The sequence below is a fragment of the Malus sylvestris genome, chromosome 11 (assembly GCF_916048215.2).
Source record: "Malus sylvestris chromosome 11, drMalSylv7.2, whole genome shotgun sequence".
Lineage (NCBI taxonomy): Eukaryota > Viridiplantae > Streptophyta > Magnoliopsida > Rosales > Rosaceae > Malus > Malus sylvestris.
This window is the reverse complement of record NC_062270.1, coordinates 6,217,064-6,239,457: the sequence shown is the minus strand read 5'-3', so window position 1 is coordinate 6,239,457 and position 22,394 is coordinate 6,217,064. Positions and strand designations below refer to the sequence as shown.

The 22,394-nt window shown below is 36.3% G+C and overlaps 4 protein-coding genes across 6 annotated transcripts; 2 read left to right on the top strand and 2 right to left on the bottom strand.

The window, feature by feature from the left end:
- Positions 1–148: 148 nt before the first annotated feature.
- LOC126589034 (ABC transporter G family member 31) lies at positions 149–9,499 on the top strand. 3 transcript variants are annotated; one of them, XM_050254214.1, is made up of 24 exons: positions 149–604; positions 1,318–1,438; positions 1,629–1,717; positions 2,049–2,133; positions 2,539–2,701; positions 2,833–2,909; positions 3,046–3,190; positions 3,521–3,822; positions 3,901–4,182; positions 4,460–5,021; positions 5,134–5,237; positions 5,338–5,494; positions 5,575–5,637; positions 5,758–5,876; positions 6,022–6,354; positions 6,452–6,742; positions 6,848–6,931; positions 7,034–7,167; positions 7,293–7,520; positions 8,025–8,196; positions 8,287–8,374; positions 8,532–8,698; positions 8,824–9,097; positions 9,179–9,499. In XM_050254214.1, exons 1-23 carry the CDS (start codon positions 276–278, stop codon positions 9,088–9,090), a joined length of 4,362 nt encoding a protein of 1,453 aa, XP_050110171.1. In that variant the 5' UTR covers positions 149–275; the 3' UTR covers positions 9,091–9,097; positions 9,179–9,499. The 3 variants fall into 3 exon arrangements, with proteins under 3 accessions (XP_050110171.1, XP_050110170.1, XP_050110172.1); XM_050254215.1 differs by having other exon boundaries at positions 151–604; positions 4,460–4,776; positions 4,861–5,021; positions 8,824–9,499; XM_050254213.1 differs by having other exon boundaries at positions 8,824–9,499.
- A 671-nt stretch (positions 9,500–10,170) lies between these two features.
- LOC126589031 ((S)-8-oxocitronellyl enol synthase CYC2) lies at positions 10,171–13,331 on the bottom strand. The gene has a single exon (XM_050254210.1). It carries the CDS (start codon positions 11,464–11,466, stop codon positions 10,306–10,308), a length of 1,161 nt encoding a protein of 386 aa, XP_050110167.1. The 5' UTR covers positions 11,467–13,331; the 3' UTR covers positions 10,171–10,305.
- Positions 13,332–13,471: 140 nt separating this feature from the next.
- On the bottom strand, positions 13,472–17,290 carry LOC126589030 (vacuolar cation/proton exchanger 3-like). Its single transcript, XM_050254208.1, has 11 exons — positions 16,863–17,290; positions 16,668–16,735; positions 16,398–16,426; positions 16,081–16,277; positions 15,741–15,953; positions 15,396–15,515; positions 15,128–15,244; positions 14,955–15,008; positions 14,453–14,569; positions 14,223–14,313; positions 13,472–13,871 (listed from the first exon to the last, which is right to left on the bottom strand). The coding sequence occupies exons 1-11, from the start codon at positions 17,151–17,153 to the stop codon at positions 13,807–13,809; spliced, it is 1,362 nt and encodes a 453-aa protein (XP_050110165.1). The 5' UTR covers positions 17,154–17,290; the 3' UTR covers positions 13,472–13,806.
- A 2,801-nt stretch (positions 17,291–20,091) lies between these two features.
- Positions 20,092–21,911, top strand: LOC126589033 (uncharacterized). Its single transcript, XM_050254212.1, has 5 exons — positions 20,092–20,257; positions 20,338–20,486; positions 20,585–20,633; positions 20,723–20,865; positions 21,554–21,911. Exons 1-5 carry the CDS (start codon positions 20,209–20,211, stop codon positions 21,638–21,640), a joined length of 477 nt encoding a protein of 158 aa, XP_050110169.1. The 5' UTR covers positions 20,092–20,208; the 3' UTR covers positions 21,641–21,911.
- The last annotated feature ends 483 nt before the right edge of the window (positions 21,912–22,394 follow it).

The window sequence follows — 22,394 nt, the reverse complement described above, 5'->3', positions numbered from 1 at the left end:
AAACGCCGAGGGCAAAATCGGAAACACGCAGTCTTCAAAATTCGCGGGGCTTTAACTTTTAGCCCACATATAAAATGACCATAATGCCCCCACAGCTCAGAGTACTCGTGCATGCCCATGATTCCCAACAGTCCTCATTTCTCTCCAAGTCTGTTAGGATTTCTGGTTAAATCGAAACTCTCGGAACTAAGAGATCTCTCAGAAAATTAACAGAGAGAGAGAGAGGGTGAGTGATCGGACGGTCGAGATCGGCCGGAGGTGGTGCGGCAGCAACAATGGCGGCGGCGTCGAACGGGAGCGAGTACTTCGAGATAGAGGCGGGGAACGAGTCGTTCGCTCGGCCTTCGAATGCCGAGTCGGTGGCGGAGGACGAGGAGGAGCTGATGTGGGCGGCGATCGGGAGGTTGCCGTCGCAGAGGCGGACGAACACGGCGCTGGTGAGGAAGAGGGAGTCCGATGGAAGAAGCGGTGGCGAAAAGGTGGAGACGGTTGACGTGAGGAAGCTGGATCGGTTCAATCGGGAGCTCGTCGTCAAAAAAGCGTTGGCCACTAACGATCAAGATAACTATCTCTTGCTCTCCGCTGTTAAAGAGCGTCTCGATAAGTACGAACGGCCATTCTCTCTCTCCCTTTCTCTCTCTCTCTCTCTCTCTCTCTCTCTCTCTCTCTATCTATCTATATATCTCCTCTTTCTCTCTCTAGTTCATGGATTTGGTGTATGGTTGAAGATCACAGAAGAAATATGGGTTTAGATTAATTTTCAGAAATTATTTTTTTTCAAAACAAAAGGGAAAACTTGAGAAAAAAGGAGTGATTTTTTCTTGCATGCATGTGATTGGCCGGTGGGACCCGCATATAGGGGAAGCATCAGAGTATGAACATGCTTAAAATTTTCGTTATGTTTCATAGTCGAAAACACTTTTACGAAAAAAAACATGAATGTTATAGACAATTTAGAGACGCTGAAATTTCTTCTGTAATTATATTTTCTAAGAAATTTTCATTAACATTATCAGTTGTTAGGAGCTACATTAATTAAGCACGCAATTTTCGTAAAACTATTTGCACAATACCACATGTGTAGGTTTTTTTTCTTGGTTTTAATCAAATATATTGCAATTATTTCTGTTTTTAAGGGCAAATCCAACTGCGAATACAAATTAACTTACCAAATTTGGGATGCATGGTTAATTTCTTTATACTAATTTGAAGCCGAAGCTTCATCAAATGCTGGTTAATTTCTTTATATGGTTAGTAATTTTGCTTACCTTTAATTTGTTTGTCTGACTTTATTTGTTCTTGTTGTGTTAATTGAAGAGTGGGATTGGAGGTCGCAAAGGTTGAAGTACGGTATGATAATCTGAAAGTGGCGGCAAACGTTCAGACTGGATCAAGAGCCTTGCCTACTCTAATCAACTATAGTCGTAATGCTTTAGAGGTATGTAATAAATAATTATCCAAGAAAGCTCAATTATCATTTTTTTTCACTTTCAAAATGACATTTCTTAGGAGATGAAGTAGTTTCGAATCCGGGACACATGTATATAAATCTAACATTATATCCATTTAGATATTAAACCACATGCAAAATGATATATCTGATAGTGCTATTATATATTTGAATGCAGGGTTTGTTAACTGGTTTGAGGATATTTCGACCTAAGAGACATTCTTTAACCATTTTGAACAACATTAGAGGCGTTGTTAAACCCGGAAGGTAATTATTGTTTTCGTGTTAGAAGTACCTTTTTTAATTGATTTAGAAGTAAAAAATATGTTTAGTTTAAATGCAATTTAATTTAGTTTTAAATTCACTTCTATCATGTGTTGTGTAACCATATATCAGCATACAAGTGTAATTTATTTAAGGGAGTTTTAATGAAACACTCCCAGTATTGTTCACTTTTAACGAAAAACTACATTTTTACCATTCTCTGGTACTATGCACTACACATTTATTTGTCATTTTTCATTAAAACTAAAGTTTTTTTTTGAACTTTTTATTAGTTTTCCTTTTATTTAATGCATCTATTGTTTTCCTTTTGTAGGATGACATTGCTTTTAGGTCCTCCAGGTTCTGGAAAATCCACTTTGCTTTTGGCTCTTGCAGGAAAACTTGACCCCAACTTAAAGGTCAGCAATTAGTAGTTGTTTAAATTTCCTTTTTTGGCAAATACTTTTTTTGTCACAAGCTGTAATTTGTGTGTAAATTTGTAAGTCATCTTTCCCTTTCAGTTTGCTTCTATGTATGTATATGGTTTTGGTCACTTTCCTTTTTAGAAGTTCTTCGAACGCTGTTCACCAATCCAACTACAATCATCTGTTCAAAATTTGAAAAATACTGAAAAGACCGTTACGCTTTCATTCAATATTTATATGATCAATTCTTCTCTTCACCCTATTAATTGATGAGAGGATATCCCTTATTGCATGTTGATTCTCACATAAGAAATATGTGCTAAAAAATATAATGTCTCGGTTTAACTCACATGCATAGCGTTATACATCATTTTTAACACTTTGGGATTTTCTTTCCAGAAAAGCGGTACCATTACCTACAATGGCCATAAGCTCAACGAGTTTTGCGTTCAAAGAACTGCAGCTTACATCAGCCAAACAGATAATCATATTGGAGAACTGACCGTAAGAGAAACGTTGGATTTTGCAGCTAGATGTCAAGGTGCAAGCGAAGGCTTTGCAGGTGTGTTCCTGTTAATTGCAATTTTGTTACATTCAATGTGTAGATATTCTTAATTTCAGCAATTGGTTTCATGTTCAATCGAGTACTGGTAATATTCTTCCGCTGTTTTTGTCAATTGTTTTATGCTGTAGCATACATGAACGATTTGGTACGGTTAGAGAGGGAAAGGAACATAAGGCCGGATCCAGAAATTGATGCATATATGAAGGTTTGTTATTATAATTTAATTTTGACACAATAAAAAAAAAATGAATTTTGGATTCTGTAACTGTTTTAGTAATAAAGGTTTTATTTTATTTTTCCGTATGTGTTCTTTGTAATGAATTTGAATCCACAATCCACAGGCATCATCTGTTGGCGGTAAAAAGCACAGTGTTTCAACAGATTATGTGTTGAAAGTGCTTGGTCTTGATGTATGTTCAGAGACAATTGTTGGAAACGAAATGGTAAGAGGCGTATCAGGTGGACAGAGGAAAAGGGTCACCACAGGTATCTCTCGCACTCGCTATCATGAATTTAAATGTATTCTTTAACCGAGTTAATATTTGTAAACATAATTTTGAAGTGATTGATGTTTAATTCATTTGGAGTACGGCTGAATGGTTATGTTTACATTTTTTGGCTGGAGAAGTTTTATTTTGTTTAAGCTCTTTGAGCATTTCTAACTGATTGCATCCAAGATCAATATGATTTTTTGTTTTTATTTTTAAGAACCAAAAACGTCTTTTATTTACAAATGTAGGAATTCTTAACTGATTTCGGCTGCCTTTGTGACTTTCCCTTCATCCAATTGTAAAAATTAAGCTAATGGTTTTGCAGGAGAAATGGCTGTTGGCCCAAGAAAAGCCCTATTTATGGATGAAATTTCTACTGGACTAGATAGTTCTACTACATTCCAAATTGTAAAATGCACTCGGAACTTTGTTCATCTAATGGATGCGACAATACTAATGGCTCTTCTTCAGCCTGCGCCCGAGACATTTGATCTGTTTGATGACCTGGTGCTGTTATCAGAAGGGCATGTGGTTTATCATGGTCCTCGTGCCCAAGTATTGGAATTCTTCGAGTCATTAGGCTTTCGTCTACCCCCACGCAAGGGAGTTGCAGATTTTCTTCAAGAGGTATATATAATTGTAAAAGAACAAGATGATTTCATCTTTTTAGGTTGCTTGCATTGGTATAACTTGTTTTATTTCCAGGTGACTTCTAAAAAGGACCAATCTCAGTATTGGGCTGATAAATCGAAACCATATGTGTACCTTTCTGTTCCACAAATTGCCGAAGCCTTCAAAAATTCCAAATTTGGAAGGACTCTGGAGTCTGAGCTTTCGGATCCATATGATAAGTCTAATACTCATCCTGCAGCGTTGGCAAAATCAAAATATGCAGTCTCAAGATGGGAACTTTGTAAAGCATGCTTTTCGCGAGAAATCCTGTTGATCAGCAGGCATAGGTTTCTTTATATATTTAGGACGTTCCAGGTATGCTTTACTCTGTTGCTTATGTACTTCTCGTACATCTTTCGAATCTTGATTTTAAAATTGTGTATCATTGCCTGTCTACAATTAGTCTCTTACTGGGTATCAATATCATTGTCAACAGGGTGCCATATGTTTGTAGTTAGTTGAATTGTTTTTATCAACTGGGAGTCGACTTGATATATAACTTTCTAACAAATGAAGATATAAAGTGCTATTTGAAATTTGAAAATTTCTATTTTTAGCAGATTCTTATCCGAGTTTTCTATGTCTCTTAAAGGTTGCATTTGTTGGATTTGTTACATGCACAATGTTTCTGCGAACAAGACTACACCCGACAGATGAGGGACATGGAGAACTTTATCTTTCTTGCTTGTTTTTTGGGCTGGTGCACATGATGTTTAATGGATTTTCTGAGCTGCCTCTTATGATATCTCGGCTCCCAGTCTTTTACAAGCAAAGGGACAATTTCTTTCATCCTGCGTGGGCATGGTCTGTCGTGAGTTGGCTTCTGCGTATTCCTTACTCCGTTATTGAAGCTGTTGTATGGTCTTGTGTCGTATACTACACTGTTGGTTTTGCTCCTGCTGCTGGAAGGTATTCTCTGTTTACTCATATGCTCAAAGATGCTCAAATTCTTACAGTTTGTTCAATACTCATTACTTTTCATAAATATTTCAGGTTTTTCCGTTTCATGCTTTTACTGTTCTCAGTGCACCAAATGGCTTTGGGTCTCTTTCGGTTCATGGCTTCTATTACGCGAGATATGGTCATTGCCAATACATTTGGATCAGCTGCGCTACTAATTATATTCTTGCTGGGTGGATTCATCATTCCGAAAGGTATTAAAAATCTTTTGTTGATTCAGAGATTAGTTATTGTTAGAATTTAACACACAAGGGTTTTTTCATATTTTGTTTTTTATTTTGATAATTTGGTTGTTTATTTCTTCAGCAAGCATTAAGTCATGGTGGGTTTGGGCCTTTTGGGTATCCCCACTATCTTATGGGCAACGAGCTATGTCCGTAAACGAATTTGCTGCTACAAGGTGGATGAAGGTATGCTCTTCAGCTTTATGGTTAACTTTGGATCAGTACATTCTTTTGTTCGGCTTCATATGGATTAATTCTACTGGTTCTGGACACTCTTACTTTGCAGAAATCTGCTGTTAATGATGACACAATCGGGCACAATATTCTTCACTCACACAGCTTACCAACTGGTGATCATTGGTATTGGATTGGAGTTGGTGCCTTATTGCTTTATGCCATACTTTTCAATGGCCTTGTGACTATGGCCTTGCTCTACCTAAATCGTAAGTTTAAACAAAGGTTTGTGTGTTTTTATGTGTTCATATTTGTTTTAATGATCTCTGAAGGTTATTGTTATTGACAGCACTTAGGAAGAACCAGACAGTGGTTCCAGTTGACAACACAGAAGGGAGCCCTGCTGCAGATGGTCAGTCTCCAAATCTGCCAAGTGATCTGTTTATAATTTGATATTTAAGTGGCACCAGGTTTGTTGTAATATTTGTGATCAGAAAAAATATCTCTAAAAAAAATTAATTTGATTATGCAGTGGCTGAACCAAACCCAAAATCGACTGAAACTAGCAGCCCCAAAAAGGGAATGATCTTACCGTTTCAGCCATTGACAATGACTTTCCATAATGTTAATTACTTTGTTGACATGCCAAAGGTCTGTTGCCTTGGTGCTTTTGATTTCCTTTTGTTCTTTTATTCTTTATACATATGTGATGCGAACTAGATTATAGTGCGTCACGTTTTTGTAGTGGATTTGGATATTCTAGCTGATGCAAGCTGAGGGATGTTTGAACTTTTAGGAAATGAAGTCGCAAGGAATACCAGAAAATAAGTTGCAACTCTTGGCGAATGTGAGCGGAGTATTTTCACCAGGCGTTCTTACTGCTTTAGTTGGGTCTAGTGGAGCTGGTAAGACCACTTTGATGGATGTCCTTGCTGGTAGGAAAACTGGGGGATACATTGAAGGAGATATCAGAATATCTGGTTACCCAAAAGTGCAACGTACTTTTGCCAGAATATCGGGATATGTTGAGCAAAATGACATACATTCTCCTCAAGTTACAGTTGAGGAATCCCTGCTGTTTTCTTCTTCTCTTCGTCTGCCAAAGGAAGTCAGCAAAGAGAAAAGACTCGTGAGCTGATTCATACTTCTTCAGATATTTATGGTCACTTTGTCTTTCCTCATCTTTCCAGTTTGTTTTTGACATAACTGTACTACTTTCATTTCAGGAATTTGTTGAAGAAGTAATGAGATTAGTAGAGCTTGATCCTCTAAGGCATGCTTTGGTCGGTTTGCCTGGCAGTTCAGGCTTATCAACAGAGCAAAGAAAACGCCTGACAATCGCTGTGGAGCTTGTTGCAAATCCTTCAATTATCTTTATGGATGAACCTACATCAGGACTCGATGCAAGGGCAGCAGCCATTGTGATGCGGACTGTTCGTAATACTGTTGATACAGGAAGAACGGTTGTCTGTACTATACATCAACCAAGTATTGATATATTTGAGGCATTTGATGAGGTTGGTTAGATCATTGAGTAAGAGCCGACAGAAAGCTTTCATATAAGAACCAAATGTCATGCATGCACTGTCTTCTTCTAATTGTGAATTTGATTTGATACGCAGCTTCTTCTTATGAAACGAGGGGGGCAAGTTATATATGGAGGAAAACTTGGTTTGCACTCGCAGACAATGATAAATTATTTTCAGGTAACATTGTAATAACCTGGTTGTATACTTAATCCTTAATCTAATCGGTCCACTCATTATCGTGTCAAGCAAAATAATATACTGGTTCATTTTCTTGTGCAGGGAATCAACGGAATCAGTCCAATTCCCAGCGGGTACAATCCAGCAACCTGGATGCTTGAGGTTACTACACCTGCTTGTGAAGAGAGAATTGGTAAAGACTTCGCAAACGTTTACAGAAATTCAGACCAATACAGGTATTTAATTTCATGTTACGTTTATAATGCGACTGAGACCTGTGCTGATTCTATCTACTTCCTTATTCTTTGTTGTTAGTGGGAACTGATTCTTATTTAACAAATTTCTTTAAATCTTGCTTCAGGGAGGTAGAAGAGTCCATCAAACAATTTAGTATTCCTCCATCTGGTTCAGAACCATTGAAGTTTGCATCGACATATTCTCAAACTACACTGTCGCAGTTTTTGATCTGCTTATGGAAACAAAATCTTGTATATTGGAGAAGTCCACATTATAATGCCATGAGGTTGATTTTTACAACGATCAGTGCACTGGTATTTGGTTCGGCATTTTGGAATGTTGGTACCAAAAGGTACACCTCATCTCTATTGTAGTAAGTTTTGAAATTTAGTTGCATTTCGAGCTCACATTGCTCTAATTGCGCACTATTCACTGGCATGCTGAATTGTTTGGCTTCTCGTAGTTTCAAATCTCTACGTACATTCTCAAAGCAGACTCGATGGAATGACCAATTACAAATGAATTTAAGGCTATATCTTAGATCTTAAGAGCATCATTAACTACTTGGGCAGGCAAATGCTTTGGCATTGATAACCACCCTTGGGAAGCATTTGGTAGCAGAAATCTTGAGTCTTTCTACGAATATACGAGTGTTGGAATTGAGTGAGAACATATTACAGTTTCCATGATATGATCAAAGACAAAGACTTAAGAATTGCTAGGGTTTTAACTTTGCATCTCACGTATGACATGTGGTATATGCATCCTCACACTCGAACATGATGGCAAAAGTATTTTACCCCTTATTGCAATTTCTTAACGAAGTTACGAATCATTCCACCAATATGTTCCATAGGGACTCACCTCAAGCACTAATGATGGTTATGGGAGCTCTTTATGCCGCTTGCTTGTTTCTTGGGGTCAATAACGCTTCTTCAGTGCAGCCAATTGTTTCAATTGAGAGGACAGTATTCTATCGAGAGAAAGCAGCCGGGATGTATTCTCCATTAGCTTATGCAGCAGCACAGGTAAGTGCCATACTATAACGAAAATGTTTGCAAAATTTTAATCTACGAAAGAACATGCGGTAATTATCTTATTTGCCTTCTCGACTGCAGGGCCTTGTCGAGATCCCATACATTGCTGTGCAGACAATAGTATACGGTGTAATCACATACTTCATGGTTCATTTTGAAAGGACGCTTAGTAAGATCCCTAATTTTTCCTTCTAAAACACGTTATTTGGAATTGGTCTTTCCATTAGCTGTGATATTATCATTTGTTTGACTACAGTATTATTTTCTAAATTCACAAGTGCACACTGTAACTGAAAATTCAAATTCTGTTTGGTTATGTGTTGTAGGAAAGTTTTTGCTCTATATTGTGTTCATGTTCCTCACATTCACCTACTTTACCTTCTATGGTATGGCGGCTGTTGGTCTCACATCTTCTCAACATCTTGCGGCTGTCGTCTCCTCTGCTTTCTACTCTTTGTGGAATCTCCTCTCGGGTTTTCTTGTCCCAAAGCCAGTAAGTAATATGCTTAAAATCGCGGCATGTCTAGTTCATTATTCAATGTCTCAACCTTTGTTTCATAAAACCAATCATTTTCACTCATTAACTAACCTTTGGTTTTTGTACAAATTTCATTTCAGCATATCCCGGGATGGTGGATGTGGTTTTACTACATCTGTCCAGTGGCATGGACCCTTCGAGGTATTATCACCTCGCAACTTGGTGATGTGGAGACCACGATGAAAGGACCTACGTTTCAGGGCACCGTGAAAGAGTACTTGGAGGTCAATCTTGGTTATGGCCCTGGGATGATTGGAGTTTCAGTCGCCGTGCTTGTTTGCTTTTGCCTCCTTTTCTTCAGTGTCTTTGCGCTCTCAGTGAAGTTCCTCAACTTTCAGAAAAGATGAGTCGAGGGTTCAGTTCTTCCAACTTCATGATCTTCCCGCGTTTCAGAATCTTGAAAGAACGATCCATCATCCATGTCATGAGTAAGAGACTTAAGTTCCACATCAAAGTTGTCGGAGAAATCAAAGCTCAAGTGGCGTAGCCTTCGCTTACAACGCCATCTACTGGTCAACAAAATCACAAATTTTCCCTTCTCACTAAAGAACTCATGAGGATAGTTACAATCTATGGAGAAATTTATATATGAATTAGCGGTCCCAATTTAACAGTTGGAACTCTATGAGCAGGGCGAAGTACATAGACTGCTGTCTAACTGTACATTCTATTGTCAATTAACTGTCCGATTTGAGAATATTAATAAGAATAGACGATGCAATGCTTTCATGGCGCCTTCGTTTTCCTTTTTCAAAATTTGAAGTACTGATATACAGTCCTTTAACAAGTGATTGCTTGCTTGAGATTATTGTGTCCACTGTTCGGTTTTAACCTTGTTTTGCAGAGGTATCATCAGACGGAGGACGTTAAAGGACTGATCTATGATGTTGTGGGATTTTCTTTACAGAGATTCTAAAAAGGAAGGTAGTCAAGCAGAAGTGAGAGGAAAATAGCGTCAAGCTGCCACCAAGCGAAGACATCAGACATCATAAGGTAACACAATTTCTTTCATGTGTCGATAGTCGATACTATGTTTATAGCGGAAATGAACCCTCTTTTGTTTTACAGATAAGCATTTAGGATTTAGGGTGTCTGCAAGAGGATTGCACGAATTACCTAGTAAACAATATGAAAATGATAACATTAAAACCAAATTTATAAAAACAGATGGTAGTCATGAGAAATCCAGCACACGAATAGGAAGTGTGTTGAATATGAAACTTAGGTAGTATATATGTACGTAGAGCTTGTAGTTCAAGCGGTTAACACATTTACCCTCGAGACCATAGGTTCGATTTCCACTCCCTCGCAATCAGTTGTATAATAAAAAATATAAAAAATAGGCAGTGCAGGCAGCCCCCTCCTTTGCAGTTAAAGTGAGGCTGGGGACAAGATGAGTAAAAATAGGAGGAGACAAAAACACCCTGTATGATCATAAATTAAGGAACAAGAAATAATGTAGTCAACAAAAACATGTATAGGAGGAGTTTGTGGAGCTCCACTTTCTCCACAAATTACTGGAACAATTTTAACCAAATGTAAAAAATTCATATGCTTTAAGTTTAAGGTATTAACTTTTCATCTCTCATACAATCTACCCAGTACAAGATTGAATCCAGTGTCTTATACCCTACAGTAAAACCTAGTCGATCAACTTTGTTTCGGGTTCCCAGTAGCTTAAACGGACAACGAAACAAGAGATCCAAGAATTCCCAATTGGCCAAATTTTCCATCTCAGTTTGAATCAGTCCCTTCTCTGCTACAATTTCTTTCCATACTTCTTTTTTGTCAGCCATGGATTTCGAATACCAGAACTCCTCCGAAAATGCACTTCCGTGTACTACTTCTACTCCGAATTTCTCTCCAAGAGCCGTCCAGATCTCCTTCCATGTAAAACTTGGCCCATTGATTGCATTGTATGACTGACCATCAGTGGAATGTGAGTATAAATCAACATTGGTTGCTGCCCAAATGTGCTGTTGAGCTACTAGCCTGGCATCCGAGCCATCGATACAAGTCTCTTCCCAACACCTTTTTGTCCCTCCAAACACAAAAGGCAGATTCAAATGCTTACAAATGGTTCCGAAAACACATAAACTCCCCATAAAATTGTACACAGTCCTACGAGAACTACCAATTAACAAACCAGGCCTGTGTACCGACCAAGCTACCTTACCAACCAGCCTCTCCTTTAGCAAGTCTTCTAGGACATAGTAAAAGTTGCACCCTTTATCCACTCTCGGGCAATCTTCATCGTAGTACCGAGCTTCTGCTTCATCATCGAAAGGCCCTAGCAACGACACGTAATGCTTCATCCCTGTCTGGAGAGAAACATGCTTCAATGCCTTCGCTTTCGGAACAATGGCATCCAATGCATTCGACATCATGGCCTTATTCTGCTCACAACACTCAACGCTATCCAACTGGTATCGGCTTGCCCAGGTGAGCCAAAACACATGAGTAACATCTTGCAACAGTGACAGCCGTTCTTCGGTTTCCGAACGGTTTAGCAGATCACATTGGATGAAATGGAAGTTTGAAGAACGTTGATCAATAGGTGGCATGATCTCCGGATTACGAGCTATGCCGTAAACCTTCCATTTGGGTTTTGTGACCAGCTCTCTGGCCAGCACCTTCCCAACTAGCCCGGTGACCCCGAAAATGGCTGCTACATGTTCAATGCCATTGCCAGCCTCTGGGTTCTCAGTTTCTTCAGCTGCCATTAGCACAATTAAGAAAGAGCTAGGTAGTTCCTGGATTGATATATGGAAGAATATATGGAGGAATAATATGACCTATATATAAAATAGAAAAGTCAAATCCTGATTGTAATCCTATATGGCCGTGATCCACACAATACATGGAATACCCTTTCCTAGTTTAGACAAATACAATATATGCTCACTTAAAATCAACAACTAGTTTGGGAAACTTTTATGGTATCAGAAACACAAACGTGATACATTTTCATATGTTATAATAACGGTGGACGACACGGTTTTTAAATTCCGGTAGAATATATTATTAACAAATAAATTCATGTGTTATATTAATTTGAGTAAAATAATAACGCTACGTAGCGCATTCTAAAAGCATTGAAAAATTGCTAGAAATAGTGTCCCCTTCTTTTGAGGATTGCTGGCACAATTCTTTGCGGCGTCAAAGCCTATTAGATGGCAAGTCTGCCGGCAGAATGTGACCCTTGCCGTTGTATTGCTGGCTTTATGGTTACATTATATTTTAAAATACAATATTGAGTGGTTTTGTGTTATTTAAGTTGTCGATATAGTTGAGGTTGATAAATTTAATGGTAGAGTACTTATCTCATATTCACAATAAGAGTTCGACTTTTATTTGAGAAAAAAAGATTCAACTTTCAATCTTCCTCTTTACAAAGATGTTTCTATACTATTCTCGAAATATAACAATATTGAGGGATCCACATGACATAAGTGTCTGTGTACACAATTGCCCACAATTTTCCTTATTGTTACACATGAAATTGTCTAATGTTTTGGCGATATTCTGTTTTAGTAAGGCTACTACGTAAGAAAATGGTTTGACAAAACATATCAAAGAGGCTCATAAGCAAGGTAGATATATAGCTAAGAGCAATTAGCCATTGTGACGTCTGAGTTTCATCTTACGCTCAGAAGGAAAAATTCGTAAATTCACCATTGTATACAAACAACTTAACAAGGGTAAGGCCAAAGTTAAGGACAAAACTTTGCAAGTGAAAACTAAATTGTATTACGTATACAAAGGGTAACTCAATATAGCATGTAGAGAAATATTTAGGAGGCTCTTTGAAAAGTGTAACTCTCTGCTACCTTATAATTTAACGTCAATTTTCGTATTAACATTATAAAATAATATTGTGCAAAAAACATAAGGTGACAAAGAATCTATAAAGAATCATACTTTAAGAGAATCTTCTTAGTATTTTTCTAGCATGTATTATAATTAGTTGGTGCTGTGAAGGGAAGGTAGTTTGGAGACACAAGAATAAAGCATATAAAATTACCATCACTTTGGAGACCAAAGCCCTTTGTTGGGAAGCAATCTCCACAACTTTCTTGAAGTGGTAGCAAAGTTAGAACACAAAATTGGTAGGACATGCATGCACTAATTTGAATAATTTTATCATATATTTTGCTATGGTAACGGTGCCATACATGTTGCTATGGTAACGGTGCCATAGATAAAATAAAAACACACAATTAATGACCATTTGTTTTTCATTTTTTCCTTCTCCACAATTTTATTTATTTATGATTTTTATATTGAATAAACTAAAAAAATTAGAAACAAAAATAAGGAGTAAGATTCTCTCTCATCTAAATTCTCTTTTCCTCCTATTTGAAAAGTCATGATTAAGTTATGACAATATCTTGTATTAACTTCTTTATAAAGATATAGACAAAGATAAAAGTGTGAGAAAGAGAGAGAGAAGGGGAGGAATAGATTTTTCAGTGTGCCAATAACACGATTTGGTACACCAAATATAATACTAGAATTGGTTGGAAACGTTAAAAAAAATGTTCAACCAATTGTATCATGACACGTGGTGTACTGAGCTATGTTCTCGTCACCCTAAAAAGTTTCTCAAGGGAAGAAGAGGGGAAAGGATTTGGATGGGAGATCACTCTACTCCCAAAAATAAATAGAGATGTGTAGAAATGATTCACGCTTGTCAAACTTATGACATTTCATAATATTTATAAAAAGTTGAACTCTAAAATGAAGAATTTTTATTTCCATGAATATTATTGTAATTATAAAAAGATGGAAACTTCCCCTTCATGTCCAAGTGCAGAGTCCTCACTGAAATTTTTGTCCTCTGCTTAAATCAAATTCATTCAATTTCCCACTAGTTTAACCAAAATGAAGCAAATTAAAACCTTATTAAATAGACATGAGAGCAGAAGTTATATACAAACATCTTCAGAGGGAAACTTCCCCTTCATGTCCAAGTGCAGAGTCCACACTGTGAAATTTTTTTCCAATGAACCAATAGGGTGACAAATGAATCTAAATCTCTTGATTTGGGATCCCACGATACTTCAAGCAAACAAGATTCCAGAGGATGGTTCATGCAGTGTTCCCAAATTGCCCACAAGTGTCTCATCTGTCATGAAAGTTCATAATATACTTATTAGTGCAATGAAATAAAGTCAGTTGATGGTTTTTAGTTAAGATTAAAAAAAAATTCACGTCTCTTGATTCTCTTTTGATGATTCAATCCAAAGACATGAGAAGCATGAGGTGTAAACGATAGTGCAAAAGTCACTATACTTGTTGGATAAAACTATTCACACGCCAATTTTACCACTCACACTCTTGCTAATTTTTTGCTATTGATCTTATTCAATTCATTTGATACGATGGTGTGAGACGTTAAAATAAGTGTGTGGATAACACTATCCTACTTTTTTTTTTTTTTTATCTCTAAGTAGATTACAACGATAGAGCCACTTACTCGAGGGAATTTTGTCAACAAAAAAGCATGCGGCAATAACAATGTAGCATAGGAAAAGAATGACTCCTTTCATATAATGTGAAGTTCCATCCTGGAAATAAGAGAATAGTGTAAATTTTTTAGCCAAAAATTAAAGTAAAAGAACAGGAGAATGTATTTTCGTTACTACTAATTTACAAAATCCCCATAGAAAAGTGAGAAATATATAGAGGGTAGATTTAGGAGGAAACCTGCAATGTGAAGGCTGTGATGATTATGGTGAAAGCAAGAGAACCAGTTTCAAGGAGACTGAAATCAAGGTCCATTTGGACGCCCATTATCCATGCAACAATCACACTTAAAGGGATCTGAAAATGACAGGAAAATTTGGTTTCTTAGGAGAAGTTTGAAGAAATTTTCTTTCAATTTTGTAAATGGGTTTACTTAAATTAGGAGTAGTTAGGAAGTAATTTTAAAATGATTAAAGAGTACTTTTAGAGAAAATTTTCCAGAATTTATTTACATTTTTAATAATTTGATTTCAAAAATATTTTCATCAAAAGCTTTTTCAGCAATTTTAAAAGCACTTCCAAACGAGCTCATAGTCACTAGCCAATATTACAAAAGAACAAACAAAATCCACTCGATGGGATCTTAGGGCTTGTTTGTGCCTTTATAAAGACTAAAAGCACTCAACATTACTTGTGAATCAGTTTTAAGTGTTTTTTTAGCTTAGATTTGTGATAATCTTACCACAAACATAGAAATTTGGGATGCAGAACCTAAAGCAACTCCCAAAGAAATATCCTGCATAAAAATCAGAAATTGATAGTCAGATTAATTTCAGAACAATGTAATATCTAAAAGAAGATTATCGAGTGATCTTTTAATGAACTTTTTCTTTTTAATTTTTAGGTGTAACTTACCAACTTATTCTTGAGAGCAAAAATTATGGAACCAGCATGTTCAGCAGCATTCCCAACAATTGGTAGCAAAATAATGCTGATGAAGCTCACAGAAATTCCCCAAGAATTTGATGCAGCCTAATTGAATAAAAATGCATATAATTAGGGATTTACTGAGGAACTAATGCTTCAAAATTCATGATTACGGAATTTTAACCAAAATTATGAAAATCTGATCAAGTTTAGGGTTCTTAGAATAATGATAATGTATATCTAAATATATATATACCTCGATCGTACCCACAACATACTCAGACAAGAGAGCTATGATAATTGTCATACCAACCAGCCAACTGAATGCACTCCAAAACCCTATCACTGCTATTTCTTCGTCTTCATCTTCATCTTCCTGCTTATATATCGCATTGGAACAAGTTATAGAGTTTTTTCATGTTCTAACAAAAGCGCTTTATCAAAAACACTTTGAAATTTTTAATAAAAACACAAGTGTTTTCTGGAAACACTTTTGGTTATTTGAAACATTTTATAATCATTCTAAAAACACTTCCAAACTAGCTCAAACTAGCTCGCATGTATGTTAATTATTGATAGTTAGTGCATAGGGATTAATCACCTCTTGTGACTCAAACAATTGCCGGTGGGTTTTTAACTGGAAGAAGATATAGGCGACATATGCTATGAGCATAAAAATGCTGCTTGTTCTTGACAACTGAAGAGTGTCGATGGCAAAGGGATTGTCCAACCCCGAGGCATATCTGAACATCAGTGGCAGCATGTGGCATAGTAAACCCAGCAATAGAAGTAGTGAATTCACATCAGCCTGCTTCTGTTAAATCCAAAAAAGAAATGAAATTAACAAAAATTCTCCCATTAATTGGTTTTCTAAATTTGTTGAATTAAAAGGGTTAATTTGTTGATAATTAAAGTTTTTATCAATTCATAATATTTCTTACTCTATCATATCTTTGTTCTTTTTTCAGGTTGGCCAAGCCTCCACAGAGAAGAGAGGTCCCAAGAACAAGGAGGAGGTTTGAAAGAATGGAACCCAATAGGGAGTATTTCACAACATTTATTTTGTTTTGGCGAAGAGCAAATAATGCTATGATCATCTCTGTTGCGTTTCCACATGTTGCATTAAGAAGTCCTCCAACTGCAAATTTAATCAAAATTAATTAACCAAAACAATATATAGCATTAGTCCATGTACACTGATTAAATATTGTTTAGTAATAATAACTGGATATTCTAATTAGAAGTGAGATCAATGTACCTGTTGGACCAGTGAAGTAAGCAATTTGCCTGGATTATTTAATTTGAGTAGACAAAATTGGAAGGGAAAAAAACAATGTTAGAAATTGTGTACATATATATGTGTTTATGTCATAATTAAGAGAGTTGCTATTTGCACTTTGCACTCTGAAAAATTCATCACACACTATTTCTTAATGAAAAATTATAGGAAAGTAAAATGACTTTTTCATATTACTAATAACAATTTCCTTCTATAAAATACTATTTTCTAATTAGCAAAACTGCTTACTCAGTAAGGAAGCTGACACGTTCAGCGAGTGGGGTGAGTCCCATCAAACTCAAAGCAAAAATCCAAGGCTACATTGCACAATTAGAACAAATACAAATGAACATCAGAAACCAATTAATTTACAAAAGAAGGAAAAATCTCATATTTCTGATTTGTTGTTCCAAATTAATTAATTAAATGAGAACATGCACTTACTCTCCCGAAGTGATAAAAGTCAGCCAGAATTGCAAGGGGGATGGCTGGGAAGAGCACTGCAAGCTTGGTGCCAAGAACAACCTCGTGCAAATTGTTGAGAATATTTCTAAGCATTTGGAATCGAACATTCGAAACAAGAATCGGGTCGGATTTTTTTCGTACAATCGAAGTTGACAAATTTTGTGGTGTTCTTGATACATTGATCCACTGCTCTCTATTATTTCCTGAACCCTTGTTATAATCACTAATCCCATTCTCTATGTTGTTCAAAGCCTCCTGGGATTCTTCCATGATAGGTATGTCGATCAAAACAAAACCCTAAACCCTTCCACTTTCTTCACCGCGAATGAATGAAGTATTTGGAGCGTTGATGAACAGAAAATGTAGTATCTCTCTTTCTCTCTCTGTTTGTTAAGAAACAATGGGTTTTACATATATAAATATAGGATAAGGCAACTTCCTGGAATTTTCTGAGTTTGTTTCGATTCATGCATGAGTCTCCACGTACTTTAAAAAGACTGGACTCTCTCAGGAGTTACGAGCGGTGTAAGGTTGACAACAAAATAAATATGTTATACCTCTTAAAGCACACAGATAGACTTGCATTTATATAATTATTCATTTTCGACCAAAAAAACATAAATACATGCATATTAATCCAAATAAGGCCGTTACATACAGACAAATAATATTTAATTTTCTAACAAAAGAGGTTATAGATGAAAACAAATGGGAAATTGTATATTTCTGAACATCTTTTAGTCATTAAATTAAACAAATTAAAGGAGAATTAAAGGTTAAAATTGAGAAGAACGTGAAGAAAATGAAAAATAGTGTGTAGAAAACACTCCAAAAAAAAAAACAAGATATTTGGCAAATTAATTTGGGTACATACTTCTATTTCCACCCAGCATAAACGCTCTTCGTACCAAGCAAAATTCGAACTTACCATTTTGCCCATAAAAAATGAAAAAAAAAAAAAAATTCAATCATACACACAACCATTCCCACTTGTACTCCGCCACAACCACGGATGTTAGGACCCGATCCCAGCCTTCCCATGCAAGTCGTTGCCCTCGGCCTCCTCTATCTATTAGAGTTTAGGGTTTAGGATTGAAAAATGAAGGTGAGAATGAGGTACTGTTGTCTTAAGGTAGATGATTGTGGCAAAGTAGAGCAGTTCAATTTGGTATTTTTAATTTGTAGTAGTGTTTATTTAGGGGAAAAATGGGAATTTTGGTTTGCTGGGTATATTTTGCTGAGATGAATCAACTTGCAAAAACTCATTGAAATCAAAAGCCGTTTAGCTAACTAGTTAATTATGATTTTTTTTTTTTGAAAGGATGAACACAATATTGTTAACAAACAATGAAATTTTCACAATATTACTTTAAGTGCTAAACGATTTTTTATTTGAGCAAATTCGAATAAATTCTATAAATGAGGACCGGAAAATTAACTGCTCGGATTATGAGATTACTCTGTGAAACGGATCTAAATGAATAGGTAGTGCTGTTCTGAAAATTATCTCTCTCACTTTCCATGCATTACTTATGTCTGTGAATCATCCGTTAACACTTGTAGAACACTGCATGCTCTATCCTCCAACACATCAAAACCCACACTTGCCAGCTGCCGCTGATCCGTGAGACACAACACACATAATATTGTGATAAATTGTCCTCTTTTGTGTGTTGCATTTCACACACAGCACCCTGTCATTGGTTATAGTTAGCTCCAATATCTTTCAGTATGTTGCATGGAAGCAGTGAGGGGAGAGCTCTCTCCTCGAGAGGGTAACGGCAGCAAACAATCTGCATGTACATATCTGTCGTACCCATAGACAGAAGTTTCGTGGAATTTTCAAGCCTTCCTTGGAAGAGATTCAAACGGTTATCATGTCTTTACAATTTGATATAATTAACAAAAACAGTTCTAAAAAAAATGTTAAACTGACCTAAATATACGATGTTTGTCAGATTCTTCGAGAAACGAAAAATATTTGACGAAGTTTCCTCAAGACACATACACTCACTTTCTTCGTTTCCTTACACTCCAAAATATGGAAATTGCTCATCCGTATGAAAAAAGAAACTCTGTTGGATAAGTTTTGTCTATTGTCGTCATCTGTGCATATATTAGACAACTAATTTAATTATAGTCAGTAAGAGGATGTTAGGGGACTTGTTATAGAACGTATTTATTCAGTATATATTCACTATTTAATGGCCAAATACGGTCATATATGATATTATTTCATTTTAGTTGCACACCTGACCGTTAGATGACTAACATATTAAGTAAACTCCAAAAATTTTCACTATAAGGCATTATTTCACTCATTCATTTTATTATTAGAATTCATTATTGGTGCCTTTACTTTACATGTCAATAATGCCAATGCATGTCTTCCCGAGAATATCATAGATATCTTTAGTTTGAAGTAAAAAAAAGGCTTCTTGTAAACTTAGTATGTGACTCGATGGTAAAAAGACGGCCATGGGGCGAATTGCAAACTCGAACATACACTCTCCTTACGCAAAGTATCGAAACCGACCTAATACATGTGTTTGTAGATGATTGCACTAGAAGTTATGATTGCACTGGAAGTTACGTATTTTCATAATCCTTCAAATGATATAGGGGTATGCTTGGGCTTGACATTGTGGCAAAATGCAGATTGATTGTGTGTGGTGATGTTGGTTGAGGAAGAAGATAAGTTAATTGAAAAAATGTGTTATATGTATTAGTATATTTCTTTCTTATTAATTATGATCCATATGATCATTTTGTGGAATTTTTTTTTATATGAATAATGTAATACATTCATCAGCCATGGCGTCATAACGAAATATGGTGTATTGGTCACTTTAATTAGTATTAGATCTCTTTGATTCAACAGTTAATTACACTTCAACTTCGGATCATCAATAAAAAATATTACGAAATTATGCAAAGGGTTTAGACTTAAAGGATCACAAGATGTTTTGTATTAATTGATTAGCAATTCAAATAAGGAACTTTTAGGCCTAACCAAAAAGGAAAAGCAAAGCATGGGAAAATTGGATCTAAGAACAAAGGGACCGAAAAACAAAAATTGCAATATGTGGCATTAATGGAAATGACAAAACTTGTAACCGAATAATGAAATTACGAAAACTAGTGTGGTAAAGCATGATCCACAAAAATAAAGGGGCCAATAAACATGAGGTTACATAAATATTAGGGATGGTTTTGAGAATATCAAACTTTTGCTTTAGAAGCTTCATGAACAAAGGAAAGAGAAAGATAAGCGCGCGAACGGAGGAACCAAAACGCAGAGCAGAAGCAAACCCTAGCTCACGAAATGGCCGAGAAATTGGCACCGGAGAAGCGCCATAGCTTCGTTCACAATGGTGAATCTTTCTTCTTTTCCAATTTTCGCAGTTTTTTTTTGGTTTTCTGATTTAATTTTGTGTTCGGATTAAAATTTTAGGTCAGAAGGTGTTTGAATGGGACCAAACCCTAGAGGAGGTGAATATGTACATGAATTTACCTCCAAATGTTCCTTCAAAGCAATTTTACTGCAAAATTCAGTCGAAGCACGTCGAAGTCGGCATCAAAGGCAATCCCCCGTATCTCAATGTGAGTGAATTCACTGTAATTTGATTCATTTTCGTGAAAAGCCTGAAGCTTTTGGGATTTGGTTTAAAACGGTGTGTTTCTCGGTTTCGGGTGTACAGCATGACCTTACTTGCCCAGTGAAGACGGACTGTTCTTTCTGGACACTAGGTAATTAGTTTTTAATTTTTCATATTTTATCTATTTTTTTTTTCTGTGTGGATATTTTATGCTGATTTTGTTATTTAATGATATGGTAGAGGATGATATAATGCACATAACACTGCAAAAGAGGGACAAAGGCCAGACATGGGCATCGCCTATAGTGGGCGAGGGTCAGCTCGATCCTTACTCCACGGATCTTGAGCAGAAGCGCCTTATGCTTCAGAGATTTCAAGAAGAGGTGAATTACCCTTATGCATCTTATTCTCACTGTATTTATTTATGTATTACTGTTTGAATGCATGAGACAAATGTGAAGCTAGTTCATTATGTTAGTGTTCCTTGTGGTGTGAGATACTCTACCAAGCGTTTCTTTAATATCAAGGAGATTGATTTTGAAAAATGAATGGGATTTTGGATGCATAAAAAAATGTGATTGTGAGGTAATCGATAATAGGAGATGCAAAGCTCAGTATTGTGTGGTGCATTATGTTCCATTGGTCTATAATTTCACTAGGCTTTCGTAGATTAGAATGTGGCGATTTATTTTTCGTTGTACGCAAAAATTCACATGCTGAATTTACTCATAGGAAAGAAAAGAGAATGTTGACACAATTTTACCTGTATACAATAGTTTTCACTTGAAAGGCGATTAGCTTGGTTTTCTATCAAGATGAGATGTTGATGCAAAAATGAGACAACGAAGATGCAGAAATGTTGATGCAGGATCTGAGTGGCTGTATTGCCTTCAACTTAGTTTAATTCTAGTTACCTTAACTAGAACTCTACCCATGACACTGAATTTGATTATTAAATTGCTAAGAAAACCAATGTTTTCTGGTTATCTACCGATCATATGAACCTCACCCAAATATGCTCTTTGATGAATTTTCTGATAATATAGCTAGTGATTCTTTGGTCCTCTGCAGAACCCAGGCTTTGATTTCTCACAAGCCCAGTTCAATGGAGGCTGCCCTGATCCAAGGACCTTTATGGGCGGTATCCGCTCTGATTGACGAGTTTGCTGCATTTGTTACCTGCATAAGCCTGGTATAAAATCCTGACCAACATTTAGTAAATAAGACAACTTGATTAGCTGGCCAACTTGGCTTCATGTGATCTCTGTAAGAACTTAAGTTCTACTTAAAATCTGTTTCTGTTTACTTTTAGTATCTTGTCTATAACTGTAAACTTAAAAATCTAGAATTTACGTAATTTATCTTCCAGTGTCTGCTTCCCTACTTTCCGACAATGGCACGGCCAAATAAATCTCTTGTTTATGAAGTATGATTTGAAGCTTTGAATTATGATTTCTTCCTGCACATGCTAACCATATAGTAAATTGCCTCCGTTCTGCCCTGTCTGAAAATTAAAGTTATCAGCATACGAATGTTTGACATTAAATCGATGCTGTGTATATATTTAAAGTTCAGTTGGCGGGTTCCAATATAAAGATGAACTTGTTAGGTTTCAATAATTCTGTCCTTTCGGGTTTAAAAGAGTGGCCTGAAAAGGATGTAGGCCACTTTATTTGATTTTATTTTATTTGGGTCTGAAAATGGCTAATGAGGTGACTGAAGTTGAAGTGAGAATTGTATTCTAAAGTCTTGCAATTTGTAATATAATAGGCCATTTTAGATGGTTATAAATGAAATGGAATCACATTCCCAGGTATCTGTTGGACATTAGCTGTTTTTATTTTATTTTGATTCAAGTATTGGAGGAGGGGAATCGAACTTGAAACGTCGGGTGCAGGGGGTCAATGCACGT

Bases quoted from the DNA above. Each gene is read 5' to 3' on its own strand.
- LOC126589034 (XM_050254214.1), top strand. From the start codon at position 276: ATGGCGGCGGCGTCGAACGGGAGCGAGTACTTCGAGATAGAGGCGGGG. The intron at 6,355-6,451 runs GTGAGCTGATTC...CTTTCATTTCAG, and splicing joins TCAGCAAAGAGAAAAGACTC to GAATTTGTTGAAGAAGTAAT. The intron at 8,375-8,531 runs GTAAGATCCCTA...TATGTGTTGTAG, and splicing joins TCATTTTGAAAGGACGCTTA to GAAAGTTTTTGCTCTATATT.
- LOC126589031 (XM_050254210.1), bottom strand. From the start codon at position 11,466: ATGGCAGCTGAAGAAACTGAGAACCCAGAGGCTGGCAATGGCATTGAA.
- LOC126589030 (XM_050254208.1), bottom strand. From the start codon at position 17,153: ATGGAAGAATCCCAGGAGGCTTTGAACAACATAGAGAATGGGATTAGT. The intron at 15,516-15,740 runs GTGATTAATCCC...ATATATAAGCAG, and splicing joins AATTGTTTGAGTCACAAGAG to GAAGATGAAGATGAAGACGA. The intron at 14,314-14,452 runs GTTTCCTCCTAA...TCTTATTTCCAG, and splicing joins TCACAGCCTTCACATTGCAG to GATGGAACTTCACATTATAT.
- LOC126589033 (XM_050254212.1), top strand. From the start codon at position 20,209: ATGGCCGAGAAATTGGCACCGGAGAAGCGCCATAGCTTCGTTCACAAT. The intron at 20,258-20,337 runs GTGAATCTTTCT...TTAAAATTTTAG, and splicing joins CCATAGCTTCGTTCACAATG to GTCAGAAGGTGTTTGAATGG. The intron at 20,487-20,584 runs GTGAGTGAATTC...TCGGGTGTACAG, and splicing joins GCAATCCCCCGTATCTCAAT to CATGACCTTACTTGCCCAGT.